The sequence below is a fragment of the Gopherus flavomarginatus genome, chromosome 2, assembly GCF_025201925.1.
Source record: "Gopherus flavomarginatus isolate rGopFla2 chromosome 2, rGopFla2.mat.asm, whole genome shotgun sequence".
Classification (NCBI taxonomy): Eukaryota; Metazoa; Chordata; order Testudines; family Testudinidae; genus Gopherus; species Gopherus flavomarginatus.
In genome coordinates, this window is record NC_066618.1 from 140,293,402 (window position 1) to 140,312,753 (window position 19,352).

Sequence of the window (19,352 nt, forward strand, 5' to 3'; positions counted from 1 at the left end):
CGGGAAGCCTGGTAAACAACCAGTGGGGCCACTGGAAAACCAAGGTGCTAAAGGAGCATTCAAGGATGATAACGCCATAGCGGAGAAACTAAATGAATTCTTTGCACCAGTCTTAACGGCTGAGGATGTGAGGGAGATTCCCAAACCTGAGCCATTCTTTTTAAGTGACAGATCTGAGGAACTGTCACAGATTGAGGTATCATCAGAGGAGGTTTTGGAACAAATTGATAAATTAAACAGCAATAAGTCACCAGGACCAGATGGTATTCACGCAAGAGTTCTGAAGGAACTCAAATGTGAAATTGAAGAACTTCTAACTGTAGTCTGTAATCTATCATTTAAATCAGCTTCTGTACCAGATGACTCGAGGATAGCTAATGTGATGCCAATTTTTAAAAAGGGCTCCAGAGGTGATCCCGGCAATTACAGGCCTGTAAGCCTGACTTCAGTACCGGGCAAACTGGTTGAAACTATAATAAAGAATAATATTGTCAGACATATAGATGAACATAATTTGTTGAGGAAGAGTCAACATGGCTTTAGTAAAGGGAAATCATGTCTCACCAATCTACTAGAATTCTTTGAGGGGGTCAACAAGCATGTGGATCAAGGAGATCCAGTGGATATAGTGTACTTAGATTTTCAGAAAGCCTTTGACAAGGTCCCTCACCAACAGTTCTTACGCAAAGTAAGCTGCCACGGGATAAGAGGGAAGGTTCTCTCATGGATTGGTAACTGGTTAAAAGATAGGAAACAAAGGGTAGGTATAAATGGTCAGTTTTCAGAATAGAGAGAGGTAAGTAGTGGTGTCTCCCAGGGGTCTGTTCTGGGACCAGTCCTATTCAACATATTCATAAATGATCTGGAAAAAGGGGTAAACAGTGAGGTGGCAACATTTGCAGATGATACAAAATTACTAAAGATAGTTAAGACCCAGGCAGACTGCGAAGAGCTACAAAAGGATCTCTCAAAACTGGGTGACTGAGCAACAAAATGGCAGACGAAATATAATGTTGATAAATGCAAAGTAATGCACATTGGAAAGCAAAATCCCAACTATACATATAAAATGATGGGGTCTAAATTAGCTGCTACCACTCAAGAAAGAGATTGTGGGGTCATTGTGGATATTTCTCTGAAAACATCCTGTCAATGTGCAGTGGCAGTCAAAAAAGTGAACAGAATGCTGGGAATCATTAAGAAAGGGATAGATAATAGGACAGAAAATATCATGTTGCCTCTTTATAAGTCCATGGTACATCCACATCTTGAATACTGTGTGCAGATGTGGTTGCCCCATCTCAAAAAGAAGATACATTGGAATTGGAAAAGGTTCAGAGAGGGGCAACAGAAATGATTAGGGGTATGGAACAGCTTCCATATGAGGAGAGAGTAATAAGACTGGGACTTTTCAGCTTGGAAAAGAGAGATAAGGGGAGATATGATTTGAGGTCTATAAAATCATGACTGGTGTAGAGAAAGTAGATAAGGAAGTGTTGTTTCTCATAACAAAAGAACTAGGGGTCACCAAATGAAATGAATAGACGGCATGTTTAAAACAAAGAAGTATTTCTTCACACAACGCACAGTCAACCTGCGGAACTCCTTGCCAGAGGATGTTGTGAAGGCCAGGACCATAACAGGATTAAGAAAAAATAGATACATTCATGGAGGATAGGTCCATCAATGGCTGTTAGCCAGGATGGGCAGGGATGGTGTCCCTAGCTTCTGTTTGCCAGAAGCTGGGAATGGGCGACAGGGAATGGATCACTTGATGATTACCTGTTCTGTTCATTCCCTCAGGGGCACCTGGCACTGGCCACTGTCAGAAGACAGGATATTGGGCTAAATGGACCTTTGGTCTGACCCAGTAGGGTCATTTTTATATTCCTTTGCCAGTAGCCTCAGCAAGGCTGGACAGATGTCAGAAGTGAACTAGTTTGGGGCACCCACATTTAGTAATCCTGTGTGGGAAGAGTTCAGTTTACTCATTACTTGGGTGGCTCCCAGCTTGGCCCAGTGAGTCAGGAATCTTGTAGTGATTTTCTTGTCACAGTGGCTACCAATAGCAGCTGAGATCTGTATTGAAATCACATTTTTTAAGTCTGTATTCTTAATGCTGTTTTGGGGGAAAAAATGTCATCTCAGAATTTCTCAAACCCACAAGAGATCAAACACTAGTGACATGTCCCCTTCGAACTCTTTTTCAAAGCTCTTTCACTCTAAACAAGGAAGTCCAAATGCTTAGTGGCACATATTTCTTCATCTCCCTGTTTCTCAGATCCAAAACGCACACAATCCTCCTACTGGGCCCGTCTAACACTTTAATGCTGTATCTTACTTCAGGATCTGAAATAAAGCAGATGTTGTAAAACATGTATGTGGGGGAATAAAGGAACACTACCAGCGTAAAAATGGCTGCTTTACTTAAGGATCTTTTACCTACTGTAGCTACATGTCACTGTTTAAGATGAGAATATTTTTTCTGGTTTGTTTACTTTCTGCTTTTGACAGCATATACATAACAGTTTCAGTGTTTTGCTAATATAATTCCCCTTTTTAAAAATGGGTCTTCTACCCAGCAGTGGGGAAGCGACAGACATTTTTAAAAACATGAAAAATTAAGGTGGTAAAACAAAAACTGGTAGGTGATTTGGGCAGGTGATGTACCTGAAACTACTTGTCATTTTTTTAAATTGTCAAGGTCATGTTTTGTCATTGATTGGATTAATGCAGACCTCTACAGATGCTCATTTTGTGCTCTGTCCATTCCTAAAATAAAACACAAAATGAAATACAACAAAGGACTGCTCATCCTACCCTTGACATATGTGCCAGCCAATTTGGGGATTATAGAATAGACTCAGGCTTCCCAAAGCCTGTGAGGAAAAAAAAGATGAGTTTTGTAGAGTGTCTGGAAGCTTAAGTTTAGGCTCTGAACAGGGGTGAAAGTAACTTAAAGGATTTACCGGTACTCTGGAGTCCTTAGGATGGGGCGGGGTCTCAGCCGGAAAAGGTGGGTCCTTTACATCCCCAGGCACTTTAAATCAAGATTTAAAGGGCTCGGGGCTGGGGTTGTAGTAGCCTCAGCTGGGAGCCTCGGGCCCTTTAAATCACCATGGGAATGGGCCCCAGCCTCTGGTGGAGCTTTAAAGGGCCCAGAGCTCCACTGCAGTAGCGGCAGCTGGGAGCCCCTGGCCCTTTAAATCACTGCCAGAGCCCCGCCACCGCTACCCCAGGGCTCCAGCAGCAGGGCTCAGGCAGTGATTTAAAGGGCCTCGGAGGGTAGTGGCAGTGGGAGTCCGGAGTCCTGAGCCCTTTTAAATCGCCACCTGAGCTGCGCTGCCGGAGCCCAGGGGTAGCAGCGGCAGCCGGGGGCTCAGACGGTGATTTAAAGGGCCCGGTGCTCTGGCTGCCGCTACCACCCCTGGCCCTTTAAATCGTCCCCGGAGCCCTGCTGCCAGAGCCCTGGGATAGCGGCAGCGGTGTTCCGGCGGCAAGTTAAAGGGCCTGAGACAGTAGCGGCGGCTGAGCCTCTGGCCCTTTAAATGGCTGCCTGAGCCCCGCCACCGCTACCCCAGGACTCTGGCAGTGGGGCTCTGGTGGCAATTTAAAGGGCTTGGGGCTCCAGCAGCTGCTGGGAGCCCCAAGCCCTTTAAATTGCTGCCAGGGGAAGCTGATCCGCCCTGGTGCGGCACACCGACTTACTTTCACCTCTGGCTCTGAAATAAGTGACCACTTAGATAACCAAGTCTCAAACCATTTAGGCTTTTATAGGCAACACCACCACCTCTCAGAATTCTGCTCTGAATTGTATTGGCAACCAATGCAGATCCCATAACGTGTGCTCCTGATACATAACTCCTTTCAATAAACCAGTCAAGGCATTCTGCACTAGCTTCAGAATTGAAATAGTTTGTGTATGTAGCACAGTGTTGAGTGTATTGCAGCAGCCTGGTTTTGAGGTGATGATGAGGTGGGCATAATTGGGGCAGGCTAGTTCCTCACTGGAAAGGAAAGTCCTGCTTTTCTCACTAGGACTCTTGGCCATAGTTAAGGCTACATTCAATCATTCATATTTTTAGTAAAAGTCATGGGCAGTAAACAAAAATTCACAACCCATGACCTGTCCATGACTTGTACTATATACCCCTGACTAAATCTTGGGAGTGCCGCAGGTGCTTGGGACGGGGGCCTGCCGGTGCTCGGGAGGGCAGCGCAAGTGCTCTGAGGGATACTGTGGGTGGTCTGGTGGAGCAGGCCGGGACCCCCGCTGATGCTAAGGGAGATGGGGGCATTGGCAGGCTCTCTGTCCGGCTTCTCAGAAGCGGCAACATGTCCCTAAGCTCCTAGCTCCACACACTGCCAGCTCCACAGCTCCCATTGGCTGGGAACTGCGGCCAGTGGGAGCTGCGGGGGCGGAGGCAGCGTGTGGAGCTAGGAGCTGATGGAGGGATATGTTACTGCTTCTTGGAAGTTCCCCCAAGGTAAGCGCTGCCTAGAGCCCTCACCCCCTCCCATGCCCCAGCCCTTATCCCCCTCCTGAACTCCTCCTCCTGCTGCTGCTGGGGGGAGGAAGGGGATGGTGGCCCGAGACTGCCCCAGTAGCAGATGGTGCAACTGGCCCAGGGGTTGCCTGAGCTGCTCGGGCAGCCTTGGAGCCAGCTGCACCAGCTGCTCAGAAATCACGGAAAGTCACAGAACCCATATTTGGTACTTGGGCATGATGGAGAAGCCCAGGATCTAACAACACACCCAAGTTACATACCTGTATTTATAAATGGCAGTTGCACTCCCTCGATAAAGGACCCCAATATACATTCCACCTATTCTGGCTGCTTCTTCAAAGCCACCAAGATTATGTCACACTTGTCCAAATAAGTCACAGCCCAGCTAGCCCTTATCCAAGTTTGAAATTATATATTAAATAGGTTTTACTCCACTGTTCTGTCAGCATACTTGAGTGCACTGCAGCCAATGTTACCTCACTCGTGCTTCCAGCCACTTCATTTTCAATTCATTTGTGGGAACGCATCCTCAGCACAGAGGAATGATAGCCCACAGTTAACTTCTTGGCTCTTGGAGAGATGAAAACAGAGCCACTCAAGAACAATTCCACTCGCCCCTGCCTGGATCTGTAAGCCAATAAAAGAAGCTTCATAAGCAATAGTATCAAAAACTGCTGTAGATTAAAAAAAAAAAATTAGTGTGGAAATGTCATCTATTTATTTCCAGTTAAAATAAAATCAGAAATTGCACTGGTTGCACTTCCTATCCCACACTGTGGTGTAATCAGGGTCAAGGAAATCTTAGAACTCAAAGAACTACTAGTATCCCTGCCACAACTTTCTTGATGACCTTGCCCAAAAATGGGAGACTGGATACCGGTTGACAGTAAGCCAGATGGCAACATCAAGCATTGGTTTCTGGACCATTAGCCTCACAGTGACAGCCAGCATCCCTATTCCTCCTCAGCTCCTTGAAGGGAAATGCTGACAGTCTTAATAAACAAGGTCCTCAGTGCCTCTGCTCATTACACTTCACCAGCCCATAAAGACAAGATTCCAACTCCTAGGTTGTAGGACAGAGCACCTGTATTTCTGCAGGGCCACAGCATGTGACCTTAAAATCTGTCACAGTTCTTCAGACTCATGTGAGACTTAGTCACCAGCCCTGTAGCCAACTTCTTGCATCATCTTTTTCAGGTTACTTATGTGACGACCTGTAGGACAAAGCCAGAGGAGAAGGGCATTTACAGGGCATTAGGATTTTTTTCTCCATTATGAAAATGAGGTCCTACCAAACCATCACAAGTGGTCAATGAGAAGAACAATCTTATCCCTCAAGGGTGCCTGAAAATCACTGACACCACATAAACAGGCCTGTTGCCCTTCCAGGATGTAATGCATCCCAATTCAAACCAAAAAGGACAGTGGTCAGTCTGTGATAGAGTATTCATCCCTCCAAAATCCACTCCCAAATAATGCATGATTTCCAGAGTTTGTCCAGCCTATAGCCATCTGAAACAGTCCCATGGTTGTCATGGCAGTTGTGAAATTCCAAGGCGTATCCCTTTTTAATATGGCTGAAAATGTTTTTTTGTACTAGAAATAATTCTACTTGTCTTTCCTTTAAGGTCCTGGAAGTGATGGGATCATGGTAATCTGGAAAGACAACTTTGATTCCGTGTACAGTGAAGTGGCTGAACTTGGCAGGTATGACTTACTAATGCCATTTAACTGTGGAGGTTGGAAAGTTCAGCCAGTGTGTATGTTAGTCTCTGAAGGGTGGAAGAGAAATGTCAAAATAGGACATTGGTTCAGATTATTTCTTTATGAAATCTTCTTGAAATTTGCAATTATTTCTCACAATGATCAATTGTTGGAGTCAAAAACAGAACACAGAATTGCTCACCCTGTGAAGAAAAAGTAACATAATGCTAAAATTCTGCCATAACTAAATGACGTAGCTTAAATACAAAAGCATTTTGTTTATGCTGAAATTTTACTCATGGGCTAAATTAGAGGGTGTATGCAGTGCATGTGTTTTATGAAAAATTGTGCAAGTTCTCTAAATGATTGTACAAAGTGCTCCATAAGATTATACAGCACTTCCTTAGTTAAGTATCTCAGTTTTTCCAACAAAATCCATTTGCCTTACTTAGTCGTAGTACCCTAGAAAACAGATACAATTCTGATTTTACTTTTCTGGAAATTTAAAAGGATTTTTGGTAACAGCTAATTAGTTATCAAGAACAGTTTGCTAGACTATTAATAATATTTAAAGTCTTTGAATGTAGTCAAACTACTCCACTCATGTCCTATTGGACATAGCCATAACATTTGTCCTAATACAATTGTGTACAGTTTATGGCCCTTTAGTACTGCCCTCAGCCAATTCTTTTCCTTTTTGTTTTTCAGGGGCAGGTTTTCTGTTGTTAAGAAATGTGATCAGAAGGGAACCAAGCGAGCAGTGGCCACTAAGTTTGTGAACAAGAAGTTGATGAAACGAGACCAGGTTACCCATGAACTCGGAATCATGCAGAATCTCCAGCATCCCCAGCTCATTGGCCTTCTAGATACCTTTGAGACTTCCACCAGCTACATCTTAGTATTAGAGATGTGTGTGGGCTCTAAGTAACATCGTGTTATGTATATGTGTAATCTTCATGAAACTGATTTCTTATGCCTGGGTATTGTAGTAGGGTTTGTGAATTATTTTGGAGAAGTTTAGGATTTCACAGAACATCTAGAATGCTTACATAAAGTCCTGGAGCTCTCACATTCTGTTTTTAGAGATGGCAATACTGAAATGTTCTGCTTGTCCATAATGGAAAGCAGAGGCCCTGGCTGTTCACAAGAACCAATTCCCCCAAGTAAAATCTCCTGTAAAGAAGTTTGCATTGGAAGGGTTTGGTAAGGAGGATCATTGCAATGCAGAACTGACCCTCTTAACAGCTTCCCTCTGAAATTGTGTAAGTGGCTTTGGATGTGGTGAGAATAGGAGTGAGATGTGGATGGAGTAAATGTTCTAAAATGCTGATGTGCCTGGACTTCTCTTCTCATCTCATCTTCATATGTTGTTCCTCTCTTCCTGAAGCTGCAGTCTACTACATTTCAATGTAAGCTGTACTGGGTGGTGAAAAAGACGGTTACTCACCTTTGTAACTGTTGTTCTTCGAGATGTGTTGCTCACATCCATTCCAGTTAGGTGTGCGCGTCGTGCGTGCACGCTCATCGGAAACTTTTTACCCTAGCAACTCCAGTGGGCCGGCAGGTCGCCCCCTAGAGTGGCGCCGCCATGGCACCCGATATATACCCCTGCCGGCCCACCCGCTCCTCAGTTCCTTCTTGCCGGCTACTCCGACAGTGGGGAAGGAGGGCGGGTGTGGAATGGATGTGAGCAACACATCTCGAAGAACAACAGTTACAAAGGTGAGTAACCGTCTTTTCTTCTTCGAGTGATTGCTCACATCCATTCCAGTTAGGTGAATCCCAAGCCATACCTAGGCGGTGGGGTCGGAGTGAGAAGTCGCGGCATGGAGCACTGCAGATCCGAAGGCCGCGTCCTCTCTTGACTGCTGGACCAGGGCGTAGTGGGAAGCAAAGGTGTGGACCGATGACCAGGTCGCTGCCCGACAGATTTCCTGGATGGGCACACGGGCGAGGAAAGCCAGCGACGACGCCTGCGCCCTGGTAGAATGCGCAGTCACACGGCCCGTAGGAACGTGGGCCAGCTCATAGCAGGTCCTGATACAGGATGTTACCCATGAGGATAACCTCTGCGAGGAAATGGGAAGCCCCTTCATGCGGTCCGCTACTGCCACGAAAAGCTGGGGGGATTTGCGGAACGGTTTGGTCCTCTCCACATAGAACGCGAGAGCCCTACGGACATCAAGCGAGTGGAGTTGTTGCTCCCTGCCTGAAGAATGAGGTTTCGGGAAAAAAAACGGGAGGAATATCTCTTGGTTGACGTGGAAGGCTGAGACCACCTTGGGGAGAAAGGCAGGGTGTGGCCTCAGCTGCACCTTATCTTTATGGAAGACTGTATACGGGGGGTCTACCGTGAGAGCCCGGAGTTCCGACACCCGTCTAGCTGAGGTAATAGCTACTAGAAAGGCAGTCTTCCAAGAAAGATAGAGTAGGGAGCAAGTAGCTAACGGCTCGAAGGGGGGCCCCATGAGCCGAGACAACACCAGGTTAAGATCCCAGGTCGGGGCAGGGAGTCGGACGTTAGGGTATAGACGTTCCAGCCCCTTCAGGAATCTAGTCACCGTCGGGTGAGAGAAAACGGAGCGGCCATCCCCACCCGGGTGAAAGGTGGAGATAGCCGCCAGGTGGACCCGCAGGGACGATATCGCCAGGCCCTGTTGTTTGAGGGACCAAATATAGTCCAAAATATTGGCCACCGAAACTTCGATCGGGAGGAGACCTTTCTCCACGCACCAACAGGAGAAACGCTTCCACTTGGCCGAGTATGTCGCTCTAGTGGAAGGCTTCCTGCTGCCCAAGAGTACCTCACGTACCGGGGTGGAGCAGCGCAACTCAGAACTGGTCAGCCACGCAGGAGCCACGCTGCTAGGTGCAGCGACTGGAGGTCCGGGTGACAGAGAGTTCCGTGGTCCTGGGTGATCAGGTCCGGGTAAAGGGGCAGGGGAACTGGGTCGGCTATGGCCAGGTCCAGCAACATGGGGTACCAGTGCTGTCTGGGCCACACCGGGGCTACCATGATCACGCGGGCCCTGTCCCTGCGCACCTTCAGAAGGACCCTGTGGACCAGCGGGAACGGGGGGAACGCATAGAACAAGTGGGTCGTCCACGGAATAAGGAAGGCGTCCGCTATAGACCCGGGTTCCCGGCCCTGAAAGGAGCAGAACGCCTGGCATTTCCTGTTCCCCCTGGACGCGAAGAGGTCCACACGGGGACAACCCCACCTCTGGAAGATCGAGAGGGCGACGTCCGGGCGAAGGGACCACTCATGCGATAGGAAGGATCTGCTCAGGCGGTCCGCCAGCGTGTTCCGTACTCCGGGGAGGAAGGAAGCCGTGAGGTGAATGGAGTGGGCTATACAAAAGTCCCAGAGTCGCATCGCCTCGTGACATAGGGGAGAGGATCTGGTGCCGCCCTGCTTGTTAATATAGTACATGGTCGTCGTGTTGTCGGTAAATACCGCGACACAACGACCCTGAAGCTGGTGACAGAACGTTTGACAAGCAAGGCGGACCGCTCTCAACTCCCGCATGTTGATGTGCAGCTTCACCTCCAGTGGGGACCACAGGCCCTGTGTTCTCAGGGTTCCCAGGTGGGCCCCCCAGCCGAGATCTGAGGCATCCGTCGTTAGGGACACCGAGGGCTGGGGCGGGTGGAATGGGAGCCCCGCACACACTATGGACTGGTCTAGCCACCAGCTGAGAGAATCCAACACCCCTTGGGGGATTGTGATCAGCATGTCTAGTGGTTGCCTTGCCGGCCGGTAATGTGCAATGAGCCACGACTGGAGGGGCCTCATGCGGAGCCGAGCGTATCCGGTCACAAATGTGCATACTGCCATATGGCCTAACAGGGTTAGACATGTCCGTATCGATGTCAAGGGGGCTGCCCGCAAGCGCTGAACGATCGCCGACAACGCCTGGAACCTTGGCAACGGCAGAAGGGCCCTGGCCACGGTGGAGTCCAGGACGGCCCCAATGAACTCCACCCTCTGCGAGGGGAGCAGGGTGGACTTATCCACGTTGATCATGAGGCCCAAGGTAGCAAACAGGCCGGTGATCCTCCGGACGTGGCTGCAAACCTGTAGCTCCGACGTGCCCCGAATTAACCAATCGTCTAGGTAAGGGAACACGTGGATACGACTGCGCCGAAGATGTGCCACAACGACGGCCATGCATTTTGTGAATACCCTCGGAGCCGTAGAAGGGCCAAATGGGAGGACTGCAAATTGGTAGTGAAGGCGGCCCACCACGAATCGAAGGAATCGTCTGTGGTGTGGCCATGTGGCAATATGAAAATAAGCGTCCTGCATGTCGAGGGCGGCATACCAGTCTCCAGGATCCAGGGATGGAATAATGGTCCCCAGGGATACCATGCGGAACTTCAACTTTGCTAGGTACTTGTTGAGCTCTCGCAGGTCGAGGATAGGCCTGAGGCCTCCCTTGGCCTTGGGGATCAGAAAGTAGCGGGAATAAAACCCCTTGCTTTTCTCATTTTCCGGAACCGCCTCTATAGCTCCTTTGTTGAGGAGCGTCTGTACCTCCTGCCGAAGGAATTGCTCGTGAGAGGGGTCCCTGAAGAGGGACGAGGAAGGGGGGCGGGAGGGAGGAAATGATACAAACTGCAGGCGGTATCCCGTCTGCACCGTGCGTAAGACCCAGCGATCGGATGTTATTTGGGTCCACGCCTGGAGGAAAAACGAAAGGCGGTTGGAAAACGGGGGGGAAGGATCCGTGGGGGAAACTGGTACTGCGCCCTCGGGCGCACCTTCAAAACGAAGGTTTGGGCCCAGGCGGGGGCTTGGAGGAGCTTTGATTCTGCCCCCCTTGGTTCCCCGACTGTCTGCGCCTTCCATTCCTGCCGCGGCGCCTATTAAGGTCCTGCCGCTGGCGGAACTGGGGGTATGGCCGACGCTGCTGCTGTTGTTGCGGCCGGAAGGGTCTGCGCTGCGTCCCAGGCGTGTGCATCCCAAGGGAGCGCATAATGACCCGATTGTCCTTAAGACTTTTCAGTCTGGGGTCTGTCTTTTCTGAGAACAGGCCCTGGCCTTCTAACGGGAGGTCCTGGATGGTGTATTGGAGCTCCGGTGGAAGGCCAGAAACCTGAAGCCAGGAGATGCGGCGCATCGTTACCCCCGAGGCGAGGATACGGGCAGCCGAGTCTGCAGCGTCCAAGGAGGCCTGCAGCGGGGTTCGTGCAACCTTCTTGCCCTCGTCAAGAATCGCCGCAAATTCTTGACGAGCCTCTTGTGGCGGCAGCTCTTTAAACTTATCCGCTGCCACCCACGAGTTAAAAGCGTAGCGGCTAAGAAGGGCTTGCTGATTGGAAACCCTGAGCTGAAGGGCCCCAGCCGAATAGACCTTGCGGCCGAGAAGGTCCATACGCCTGGCCTCCTTGGATTTGGGGGCTGGGGCTTCCTGTCCGTGACGCTCCCTCTCGTTCACCGACTGCACCACCAGGGAACATGATGTCGGGTGAATGTGGAGGTACTCATAGCCCTTGGAGGGGGCCATGTACTTCCTTTCGACGCCCCTCACCGTAGGGGGGATGGAGGCCGGTGACTGCCAGATTGTATTGGCGTTGGCCTGGATCGTCCTAATGAAGGGGAGGGCGACCCTGGTGGGAGCATTGGAGGAGAGGATGCTGACGACGGGGTCCTCGATCTCAGAGACCTCCTCGGCTTGCAGGCTCAGATTCTGTGCTATGCGCCTGAGGAGGTCCTGATGTGCCCTGAGATCTAGCGGAGGAGGGCTATTGGAGGAAGTGCCAGCCACCGCTTCGTCAGGAGAGGAGGATGAGGAGACCCCTGGCAAGAAAGTGTCCAGCGGGGGGTCCGCCTCAGCCCTCGCCTCTGGCTCAGGAGGAAGACCAGGGTCTTGTTGCTTCGATCCTTCTTCCCCATCCGGGGAGGGAGGGGGGCGGGACAACGACGCCTCCGGCACCCTGTGCTCTGCCGTTGCAGGCCTAGGAGGAAGCTGTTGGGGGCCCTGGGCTGGTACGCCCAGGGTGTCCAGAACCCCCACTGCTGCGGACCCTGGTCCTGTTGCGGAGGATCCTGGAAGAGAGTCGCTTGTCTGTCGGTGCCCAGCGCATATACGCTGTCCGCCTGTGATGACACCGACGGCTGTCTGGAAGGCCATGGAGGGGCCGACCGCGGCTGGTAAGAGTCTCCGCGGTCCGGCACCGAAGATGTTCTCGGTGCCGGGGACCGGTACCGGGAGTCATACCGGCGCCGGGATCGGGACCGGGTTCTGTCTCGGTGCCGGGATCTGGACCGGTACCGGCCGCTGCTTCGGTGCCGGGATCGGGACCGGGACCTGCCACCGACGCGGTGCCGGGAGGTGGACCGGGACCTGCCACCAGCTCGGTGCCGGGAGGTCGACCGGTGCGCTGAACGACGGCGAGACTGGCTCCTAGAGTCCCGGTGTCGGTATCGGCGGCTGGAACCAGACCGTGACCGTCTGGAGGCCGATCGGTGCCGCGAGTACGACCGGTACCGCCGAGGGGAGCGGTGCCGGGACTGCGAGCGGCGGCGGGATCTCGAGCGACCGTGGCGTCGGGACCTCGATCGCGAGCGTGAGTCCCGAGACGGCGCCGTCATCATGGGTTTGCTCCTGGACGCTACCCGCACCGGAGGTACCGGGGGTGGCGGCTGAGTTGACTCAGTCAGGGCAATGAGGTCCCGTGCCGAGGCGAAGGTCTCTGGAGTGGACGGGACCAATAGCTCAACCCCAGATCTTATGGGGGAGCTCAGTGGGACCGGACTCGACGGACCCACCGGGCCCGGAGTCGACGGTGCCGGTAGCACCGCGGCAGATGTCGATGCCGGGCGCTCCACTCGAGTCTGCCTGGCTGGAGTTGCAGACTTCGATGGTCTTGGTTCTGCACCCGGTGCCGGGGATGGTCTCTCTCCTTCTTTGTTCTGGGCTTAAAAGCCTTGCAAATGCGGCACTTGTCCGACCTGTGCGATTCTCCCAGGCACTTTAGACACGCGTCGTGAGGGTCGCTGGTCGGCATAGGCTTCTTACAGGCCGCACATTGCTTAAAGCCCGGCGAACCAGGCATGAGCCCGGTGCCGGGAAGGGCTACGGCCCAAACCGGCTAACAACTATGTACACTATTATTTACACTATAAACTATATAACTAACTATACTTAACCACTAACTAACAACGGTAGAACAAGGAGAGCTAGGGACGTGGAGGACAGCAATGCCGTGCTCCACAGTTCCAACGACCGACACGGCGGTAAGAAGGAACTGAGGAGCGGGTGGGCCGGCAGGGGTATATATCGGGTGCCATGCGGCGCCACTCCAGGGGGCGACCTGCCGGCACACTGGAGTTGCTAGGGTAAAAAGTTTCCGACGAACGTGCACGCGCGGCGCGCACACCTAACTGGAATGGATGTGAGCAATCACTCGAAGAAGAAGAGGGAGTTCTTTCCCAGCATCCTAATTAGGTCAACAATTCTATGCTTCCCTGTTCAGCACCCCTCCACCCTCCTCCTCATGCTCATAAGGTTTTTTCTTCTGTATAATGCAGCACAAGCATTAAAGGTTCCATCTGTACGTATGTTGACACACTGTTCAAAGGGGTTCAAAATGCATGTTCTCCACATGTCTAACATGAACATGGTGCTTAAGACTTTCAAAAGAGACTGATGGTTTTAGGTGCTTCAGCAGGTTATGAAAATCAGGCATCTTGAATGTTAGTGTCTCAGACTGGGCACCAAAAATGGAGGCACCATAATATTTTTATTACATTGTTGTGAGCTGCTTTCTGGGTTATCTTTACAGGTCTCTGTAGTAGAAAGTCAGTAGATTTAAAACTGTGTGAAATACATCAGGTGTCTTTAGTACTTAAACTGGAATTGGGATTTGCTATGTTGCCCCAGTATAGGTTCAGTTGAATAAAACCATCTGGTCTAGAGCAGTGTTCTTGCACTGCCTGTATTCTTCTAGTATTTTTTAAAATTCACAATGGAAGGAATGTACACATCAAAAATAACTGGTGTTGCACAGTTTTATAGCATTTCTCTTATCTGGCAAAATGCTGCCTTTCCTTCTTTAGTGGTCCCCTTCTAAGATATGCTTCAGAATCTTAATCCTCACTTAACGGTGTTACATGATTAATGCAGACAGATTAATCCCAAGGGGCCTAGAATTTGTCATTTGACTTCAAGAAGAGTAAAGATTAAACTCCTAATGAGTAATGGGAGCCTGGGTTCACAAATAGTGAATTAATTGATGCTGTTGGTGAAGATAAGAACAGTTTAACTTGAAAATGCTTTTGAAACTTTAAAATGAGCAGATATATTTTTAAATGTTGCTGTTTTAGTGTTGAAATGAAATGTAACTCTTGCACTTCAATAGGGCTGACCAGGGTCGCCTTCTAGACTGTGTTGTGCGATGGGGAAACCTCACTGAAGGGAAGATCAGGCTGTATCTGGGAGAGATTCTGGAAGCTGTACAGTATCTTCACAACTGCAGAGTAGCACACCTGGACCTAAAGGTAAGGTGCAGATGGTACTCCTGGAGTGTTACCAGAAGAGATTGCGAATTCTGGGGTGCAGCTGCATGCTACAGACAATCTGGGGTCTCCTAGCAATGGTTTCCTAGAATGGCCATTGAAAGCCATGCAGCCTTTGCCTTGAGCCATGGAATGCTCCATCCAAGGTTACGTGAAGTGGGAATTGCCCCCCTGCCCATGCACCCCAAACTACTTTCCATCACTGAAGCAGAAAGTCTTAACTTCCTCTGCATCTTCCTATTTTGCTTGTTAGCTGTTCGTGTTCGCCCTTGTTAGATTTTGTGTAATACACTGTTGATTTTTTTGCTTGGTTTTTGCCTGGGGAATTTGCTCTATAGATCATTTTCTCCACTTGAAACAACAGAATCTATTGTGCAAATTGGGTTCAAGGATTGCTCTTCTTGTGGCTCCAAATTCTCCTTTTCTATTTTTTATACTCTGTCTGAGGTGCTTGGGTGAAGGGCTTCTGCTGGATCCTTGTTCCATCCATCTGGGTCTTACTGTTTGTATCTAATCGATTTTGATGGAAAAAGTCTTGAGGGTTTCAAGATGGATTTAAAGCTTGTTACTGGCCCTTCCTTCCACCCAATCTTGGTTTAGATGGGGAAATCCGGTGCCAAGAGATCCTCTGTGCAAGCAGGGTCTGTTAGGCAGCAAGGGGCCGTGGAGTCAGTTCTGCAGATTTGTTCTTGATATGAAAAGAAGAGTTAAAAAGAGGCAGTACCATCATGCCCCAGATTCCCACTCATCTTCAAAAAAACTAATTAAAAAAAGGGGCTTGATCTATGGCTGTTTTGGACCCAAAAAGTCAGAGCTTTCTAGTTGTTTCTGGGTTTGTATGGCATGTATAGAGCAGCTGAATTCGAGAGTGGGGGGTCTACTTGCAATCCAGTTACAGGTGAGTAACTTTTTTCTTTAATTCAAAATACAATAAAAATTCCACCTTCCTTCATTGCTTTTAGGAGGTGCTTGTAAGAGTTCCTGTGGTTTCCACAGAGTGGCTCTAAAAGACTGATTTTAAACTTCAGCTCAGTTCAGCTGCCTCTATATTGTAAAATAAATGGCGACCCAAGGACATGTAAATGTTAGACTCTTTTATTTTGGAAAAAAAATCTTGAACTTGCTACTCCAGTCTTCAAATATGTGCTATTCATTGTTTTTTCTGTGTCAGAAGACAAGTAGACAATGAGTGTTATATACAGGGTTTCAGTTTTTCTGTGGAGCTCTGCAGAACTCTTATTGTGAGTTTTTGCCAACTTAGGCAAGACTGTGTCATGACTGTGTGAGAACCTAAAACTTGACGATCACACATTGCAAGATGCTGCAGACTGTTGCAGGATTGTTTGAAGAGCTTGATAGAATGGTGTAGGAGCTTTGTGGAGCTAACCATGGTAACCCACTAGCTTGTAAATGTTTGCTGTGCTCACCAACTGACCCTGCTGTTTGGGAAGCAGTAAACTAGGGCTTTAGATGTGTGCTAGACTTATTTGAAAAATGGATATGATTTTTCTTTTTGTATTTTCTAGCCTGAAAACATTCTGGTGGATCAGAGCTCAGCTAAGCCAACAATAAAACTGGCTGACTTTGGAGATGCCATCCAGCTCAATACCACCTATTATATCCACCAGTTACTTGGGAACCCAGAGTTTGCAGCTCCTGAAATTATCCTCGGAAATCCTATCTCCCTCACCTCAGATGTTTGGAGCATTGGAGTGCTCACATATGTCCTTCTCAGTGGCGTCTCTCCTTTCCTGGATGAAAGTGTAGAGGAAACTTGCCTGAATATTTGCCGCTTAGACTTTAGTTTCCCAGATGACTACTTCAAAGGAGTTAGCCAAAAGGCCAAAGATTTTGTATGTTTCCTACTTCAGGATGACCCAGCTAAGCGTCCTTCTGCTGCATTGGCCCTTCAAGAGCAATGGCTGCAGCTGGGGAATAGCAAAAATGTTGACAGCATTGACATATCCAGACTGACTTCGTTCATTGAGCGGCGAAAACACCAGAATGATGTTCGACCCATTCGTAGCATTAAAAACTTCTTACAGAGCAGGCTCTTGACAAGAGTTTGACCTCGCTTGAAATTCTCTCTCATTCTCTTTCACCTGCCAATCAGACTGGAGATAGAAATCTCCTGCCAATCAGCTGTTGACTTGAATTTTGGAGAAAAAATCAAATGGAGCCAATCAGCTGCTAGAATGTTCGTGTGAAAATGCATTCCAAGTAAACCTGCACACTTGGGACTAGCAATGCAAACTACGCTGAGGTGGAGGCCTATAGCATTGTACTCTGTGAAAGGCAGTCAAGAGCGTTACAGTAACAGTATTTTATTCAGGTTTCTGCAAAAAAACAAAAAAAACACTTTTTTAAAAAAAACAGATGAATAGAGTTTTGCAAATGAACTGATCTATCATTTTCAAGATTTGTTAAAGGAAATAGATGCCTATGTTCAAAGCACTGGTATTAACGTACAAACAAAGACAAATATCAAATCACACCTGGAGGAGACTCACCACATTGGCTGCCCATTGACATGGCCTCCATTGATGTCTGTTTTTCACTTGGTCCTAGAGCTTTCCAGTTGCCTCACCTGTATGTATCTCACATAGCAGTGCACTGAGATCAGACTCTGCTTTTAAGTGCATCCAACCTCAAAATTTTTGCATACAAATAGAATGAATCGTTTTGCTCTGATAAAATGTAGGCCTTACTTGTATATAGACTGTTACCTGCCTTCGGTCTGTAATTTTTCTCCCCCTCTCCCTCCTCCCTAAATGGTGGTATACCACTGTGCGGGTCTTCAGTTCAGGTCAGCCCTCGCTGTCCCATTCGAAAAGAACTTTGGGTTGATGCCCAGCCTGCCAATCTGATTGTCAAGCAGTATACAGCAGGATGAAAATACTGTAAATGCACTCATTGGGGATTTTGTTTGATTTCATATCATGTGCAATGTTGTGGCTTTAACATTTTATGCAACTATTTATGAGGACCTCTGTTGTAACTGTAATAAATATATAGAAAAAGCACATACTTAGTACGGCGAGCTTTATGGTTTTGTTTGTGTGTTTGAGGTGTCTGGGCAGGTGAGGGAGGGAATATTGTATCACACTGTCGTTATTAGTTTAAGATGAGATTTTAGCTAACAACTTAGTAAAGAATCTAGTGAGTTTTAAGGATTGTAAATAAATAAATTAGATATTCATAAGCCAGATCACAAACTGGATAAGAAATAGGGTGACATTTTTTAAAAATTTATTATTATATTATTCAAAATGCCAAAGTATTACTTTCCCTTAATCGGTCTCAACATTTACTACTTTTTAGAATTTTCAAATCTGCGTTTACTGCTTTCTGTACAATAACTGAATGAATTTTTTGCTCTTTGGTGAAGAAATACATCCAAGCAGTAGTGGTTGTAAGACCTGACACGTAATGTAATTGTGTCTTATGTAACTGTTTTTAAGATTGAGGTAATATTAACATGTGATGAAATATTTAAAAAGAAAGAGATGGTTTTCTGTGCATCAAGGAGTTCACATGGATGTGTTGTCGTCTATGTTTCTCTGTGCAAAATGCCATGTTTAAATAAGGAAACTAAGCCTGCAACCCACACTAGTTAGATATATGGGTCTTAAGCCATAAACTGGCTTTGGTTAGTTTTAAGCTTTGCCGCTTCCATTGTATTCTATTTATTCCTTTTTGTTTGTTTTTTGTTTGTTTTGTAAAGTTGTACAGAAACTTTTTAAAAGACAATTGAATTCAAAACTGGATGTGTATTCGTAACAACCTCATAACATCTTGTTCGTGTTTATTTTCCTCTATTATTTCAGTTAAATTTTTACTTTTTTTTGCATGTATATTTCTTTGTACAGTGACGTTATGTGTTTAAACAGTATGATGTGATGTAAATATTTTATTTTGCCATCAGTTATTTTAAAAAAAAATTAAACATATTTGACATATTTGTCTGATCTCTTTTGTTTTAAGACCTTATGATCTAGGTCTTCCTATATTTCAGTGGTGCTCTGCACTGAAGCTGTGGCAATAGTTTACTGCTAAAGAATGATATTTAAATTGCCTATTTTAAAAGCCAGGAGTATGCCTCACAAAATACCGTTTGCTCCTTACTTATAGGTATTGAGTGCTTTGTGGTACCGTAGTCTTCCTGCGTGATTGGATAATTTGATTAGCTACCCTTCTGGGACCTGTTTGTCACTGCATTGTACACCTTTAGAGCAACTGTGGATACAACAGTTGCAGCCAGACTTCACCCAATTAAAGGCCATGTTGCCAATTTATCAAGAAACCAAAGAACCAAAACGAAATCATATAAAATGGAGTATGTTCCAGTCACCCTTATATTTAATCTGGAGCATGGTACCCATGAGGAAAAATCATTTTCATCTAAGGATGGTTTCATTATTGCTGATATAACTCATCTAGATCCTTCAAGGGATTCAGGTAGAAAGCTTTTGAATATGTACATTTCTTGTCCTTGCCTTAGTTGCAATTCAGAGATGAATTTAAAGGTCAGTAACTCAATATGTTGCACTCTTGCATATCAGTGCCTGAATTCCTGATTTTCAGGATTGTCTATTGTCCAGCTTCAAAAACCAGTT

The 19,352-nt window shown here is 47.6% G+C and overlaps 1 protein-coding gene across 2 annotated transcripts in view; it reads left to right on the forward strand.

Annotated features, from left to right (window-relative positions):
* TRIO (trio Rho guanine nucleotide exchange factor) overlaps positions 1-18,695 on the forward strand; it is a 441,700-nt gene extending 423,005 nt beyond the window's left edge. The window contains exons 54-57 of one of the 2 annotated variants that reach the window (XM_050937380.1): positions 6,137-6,215; positions 6,921-7,121; positions 14,580-14,718; positions 16,263-18,695. In XM_050937380.1, the coding sequence (XP_050793337.1) occupies positions 6,137-6,215; positions 6,921-7,121; positions 14,580-14,718; positions 16,263-16,805 (962 nt within the window). In that variant the 3' untranslated portion in view covers positions 16,806-18,695. Of the gene's footprint in view, positions 1-6,136; positions 6,216-6,920; positions 7,122-14,579; positions 14,719-16,262 lie in introns of those variants that run through there. The other variant, XM_050937381.1, reaches the window with a different exon arrangement.
* The last annotated feature ends 657 nt before the right edge of the window (positions 18,696-19,352 follow it).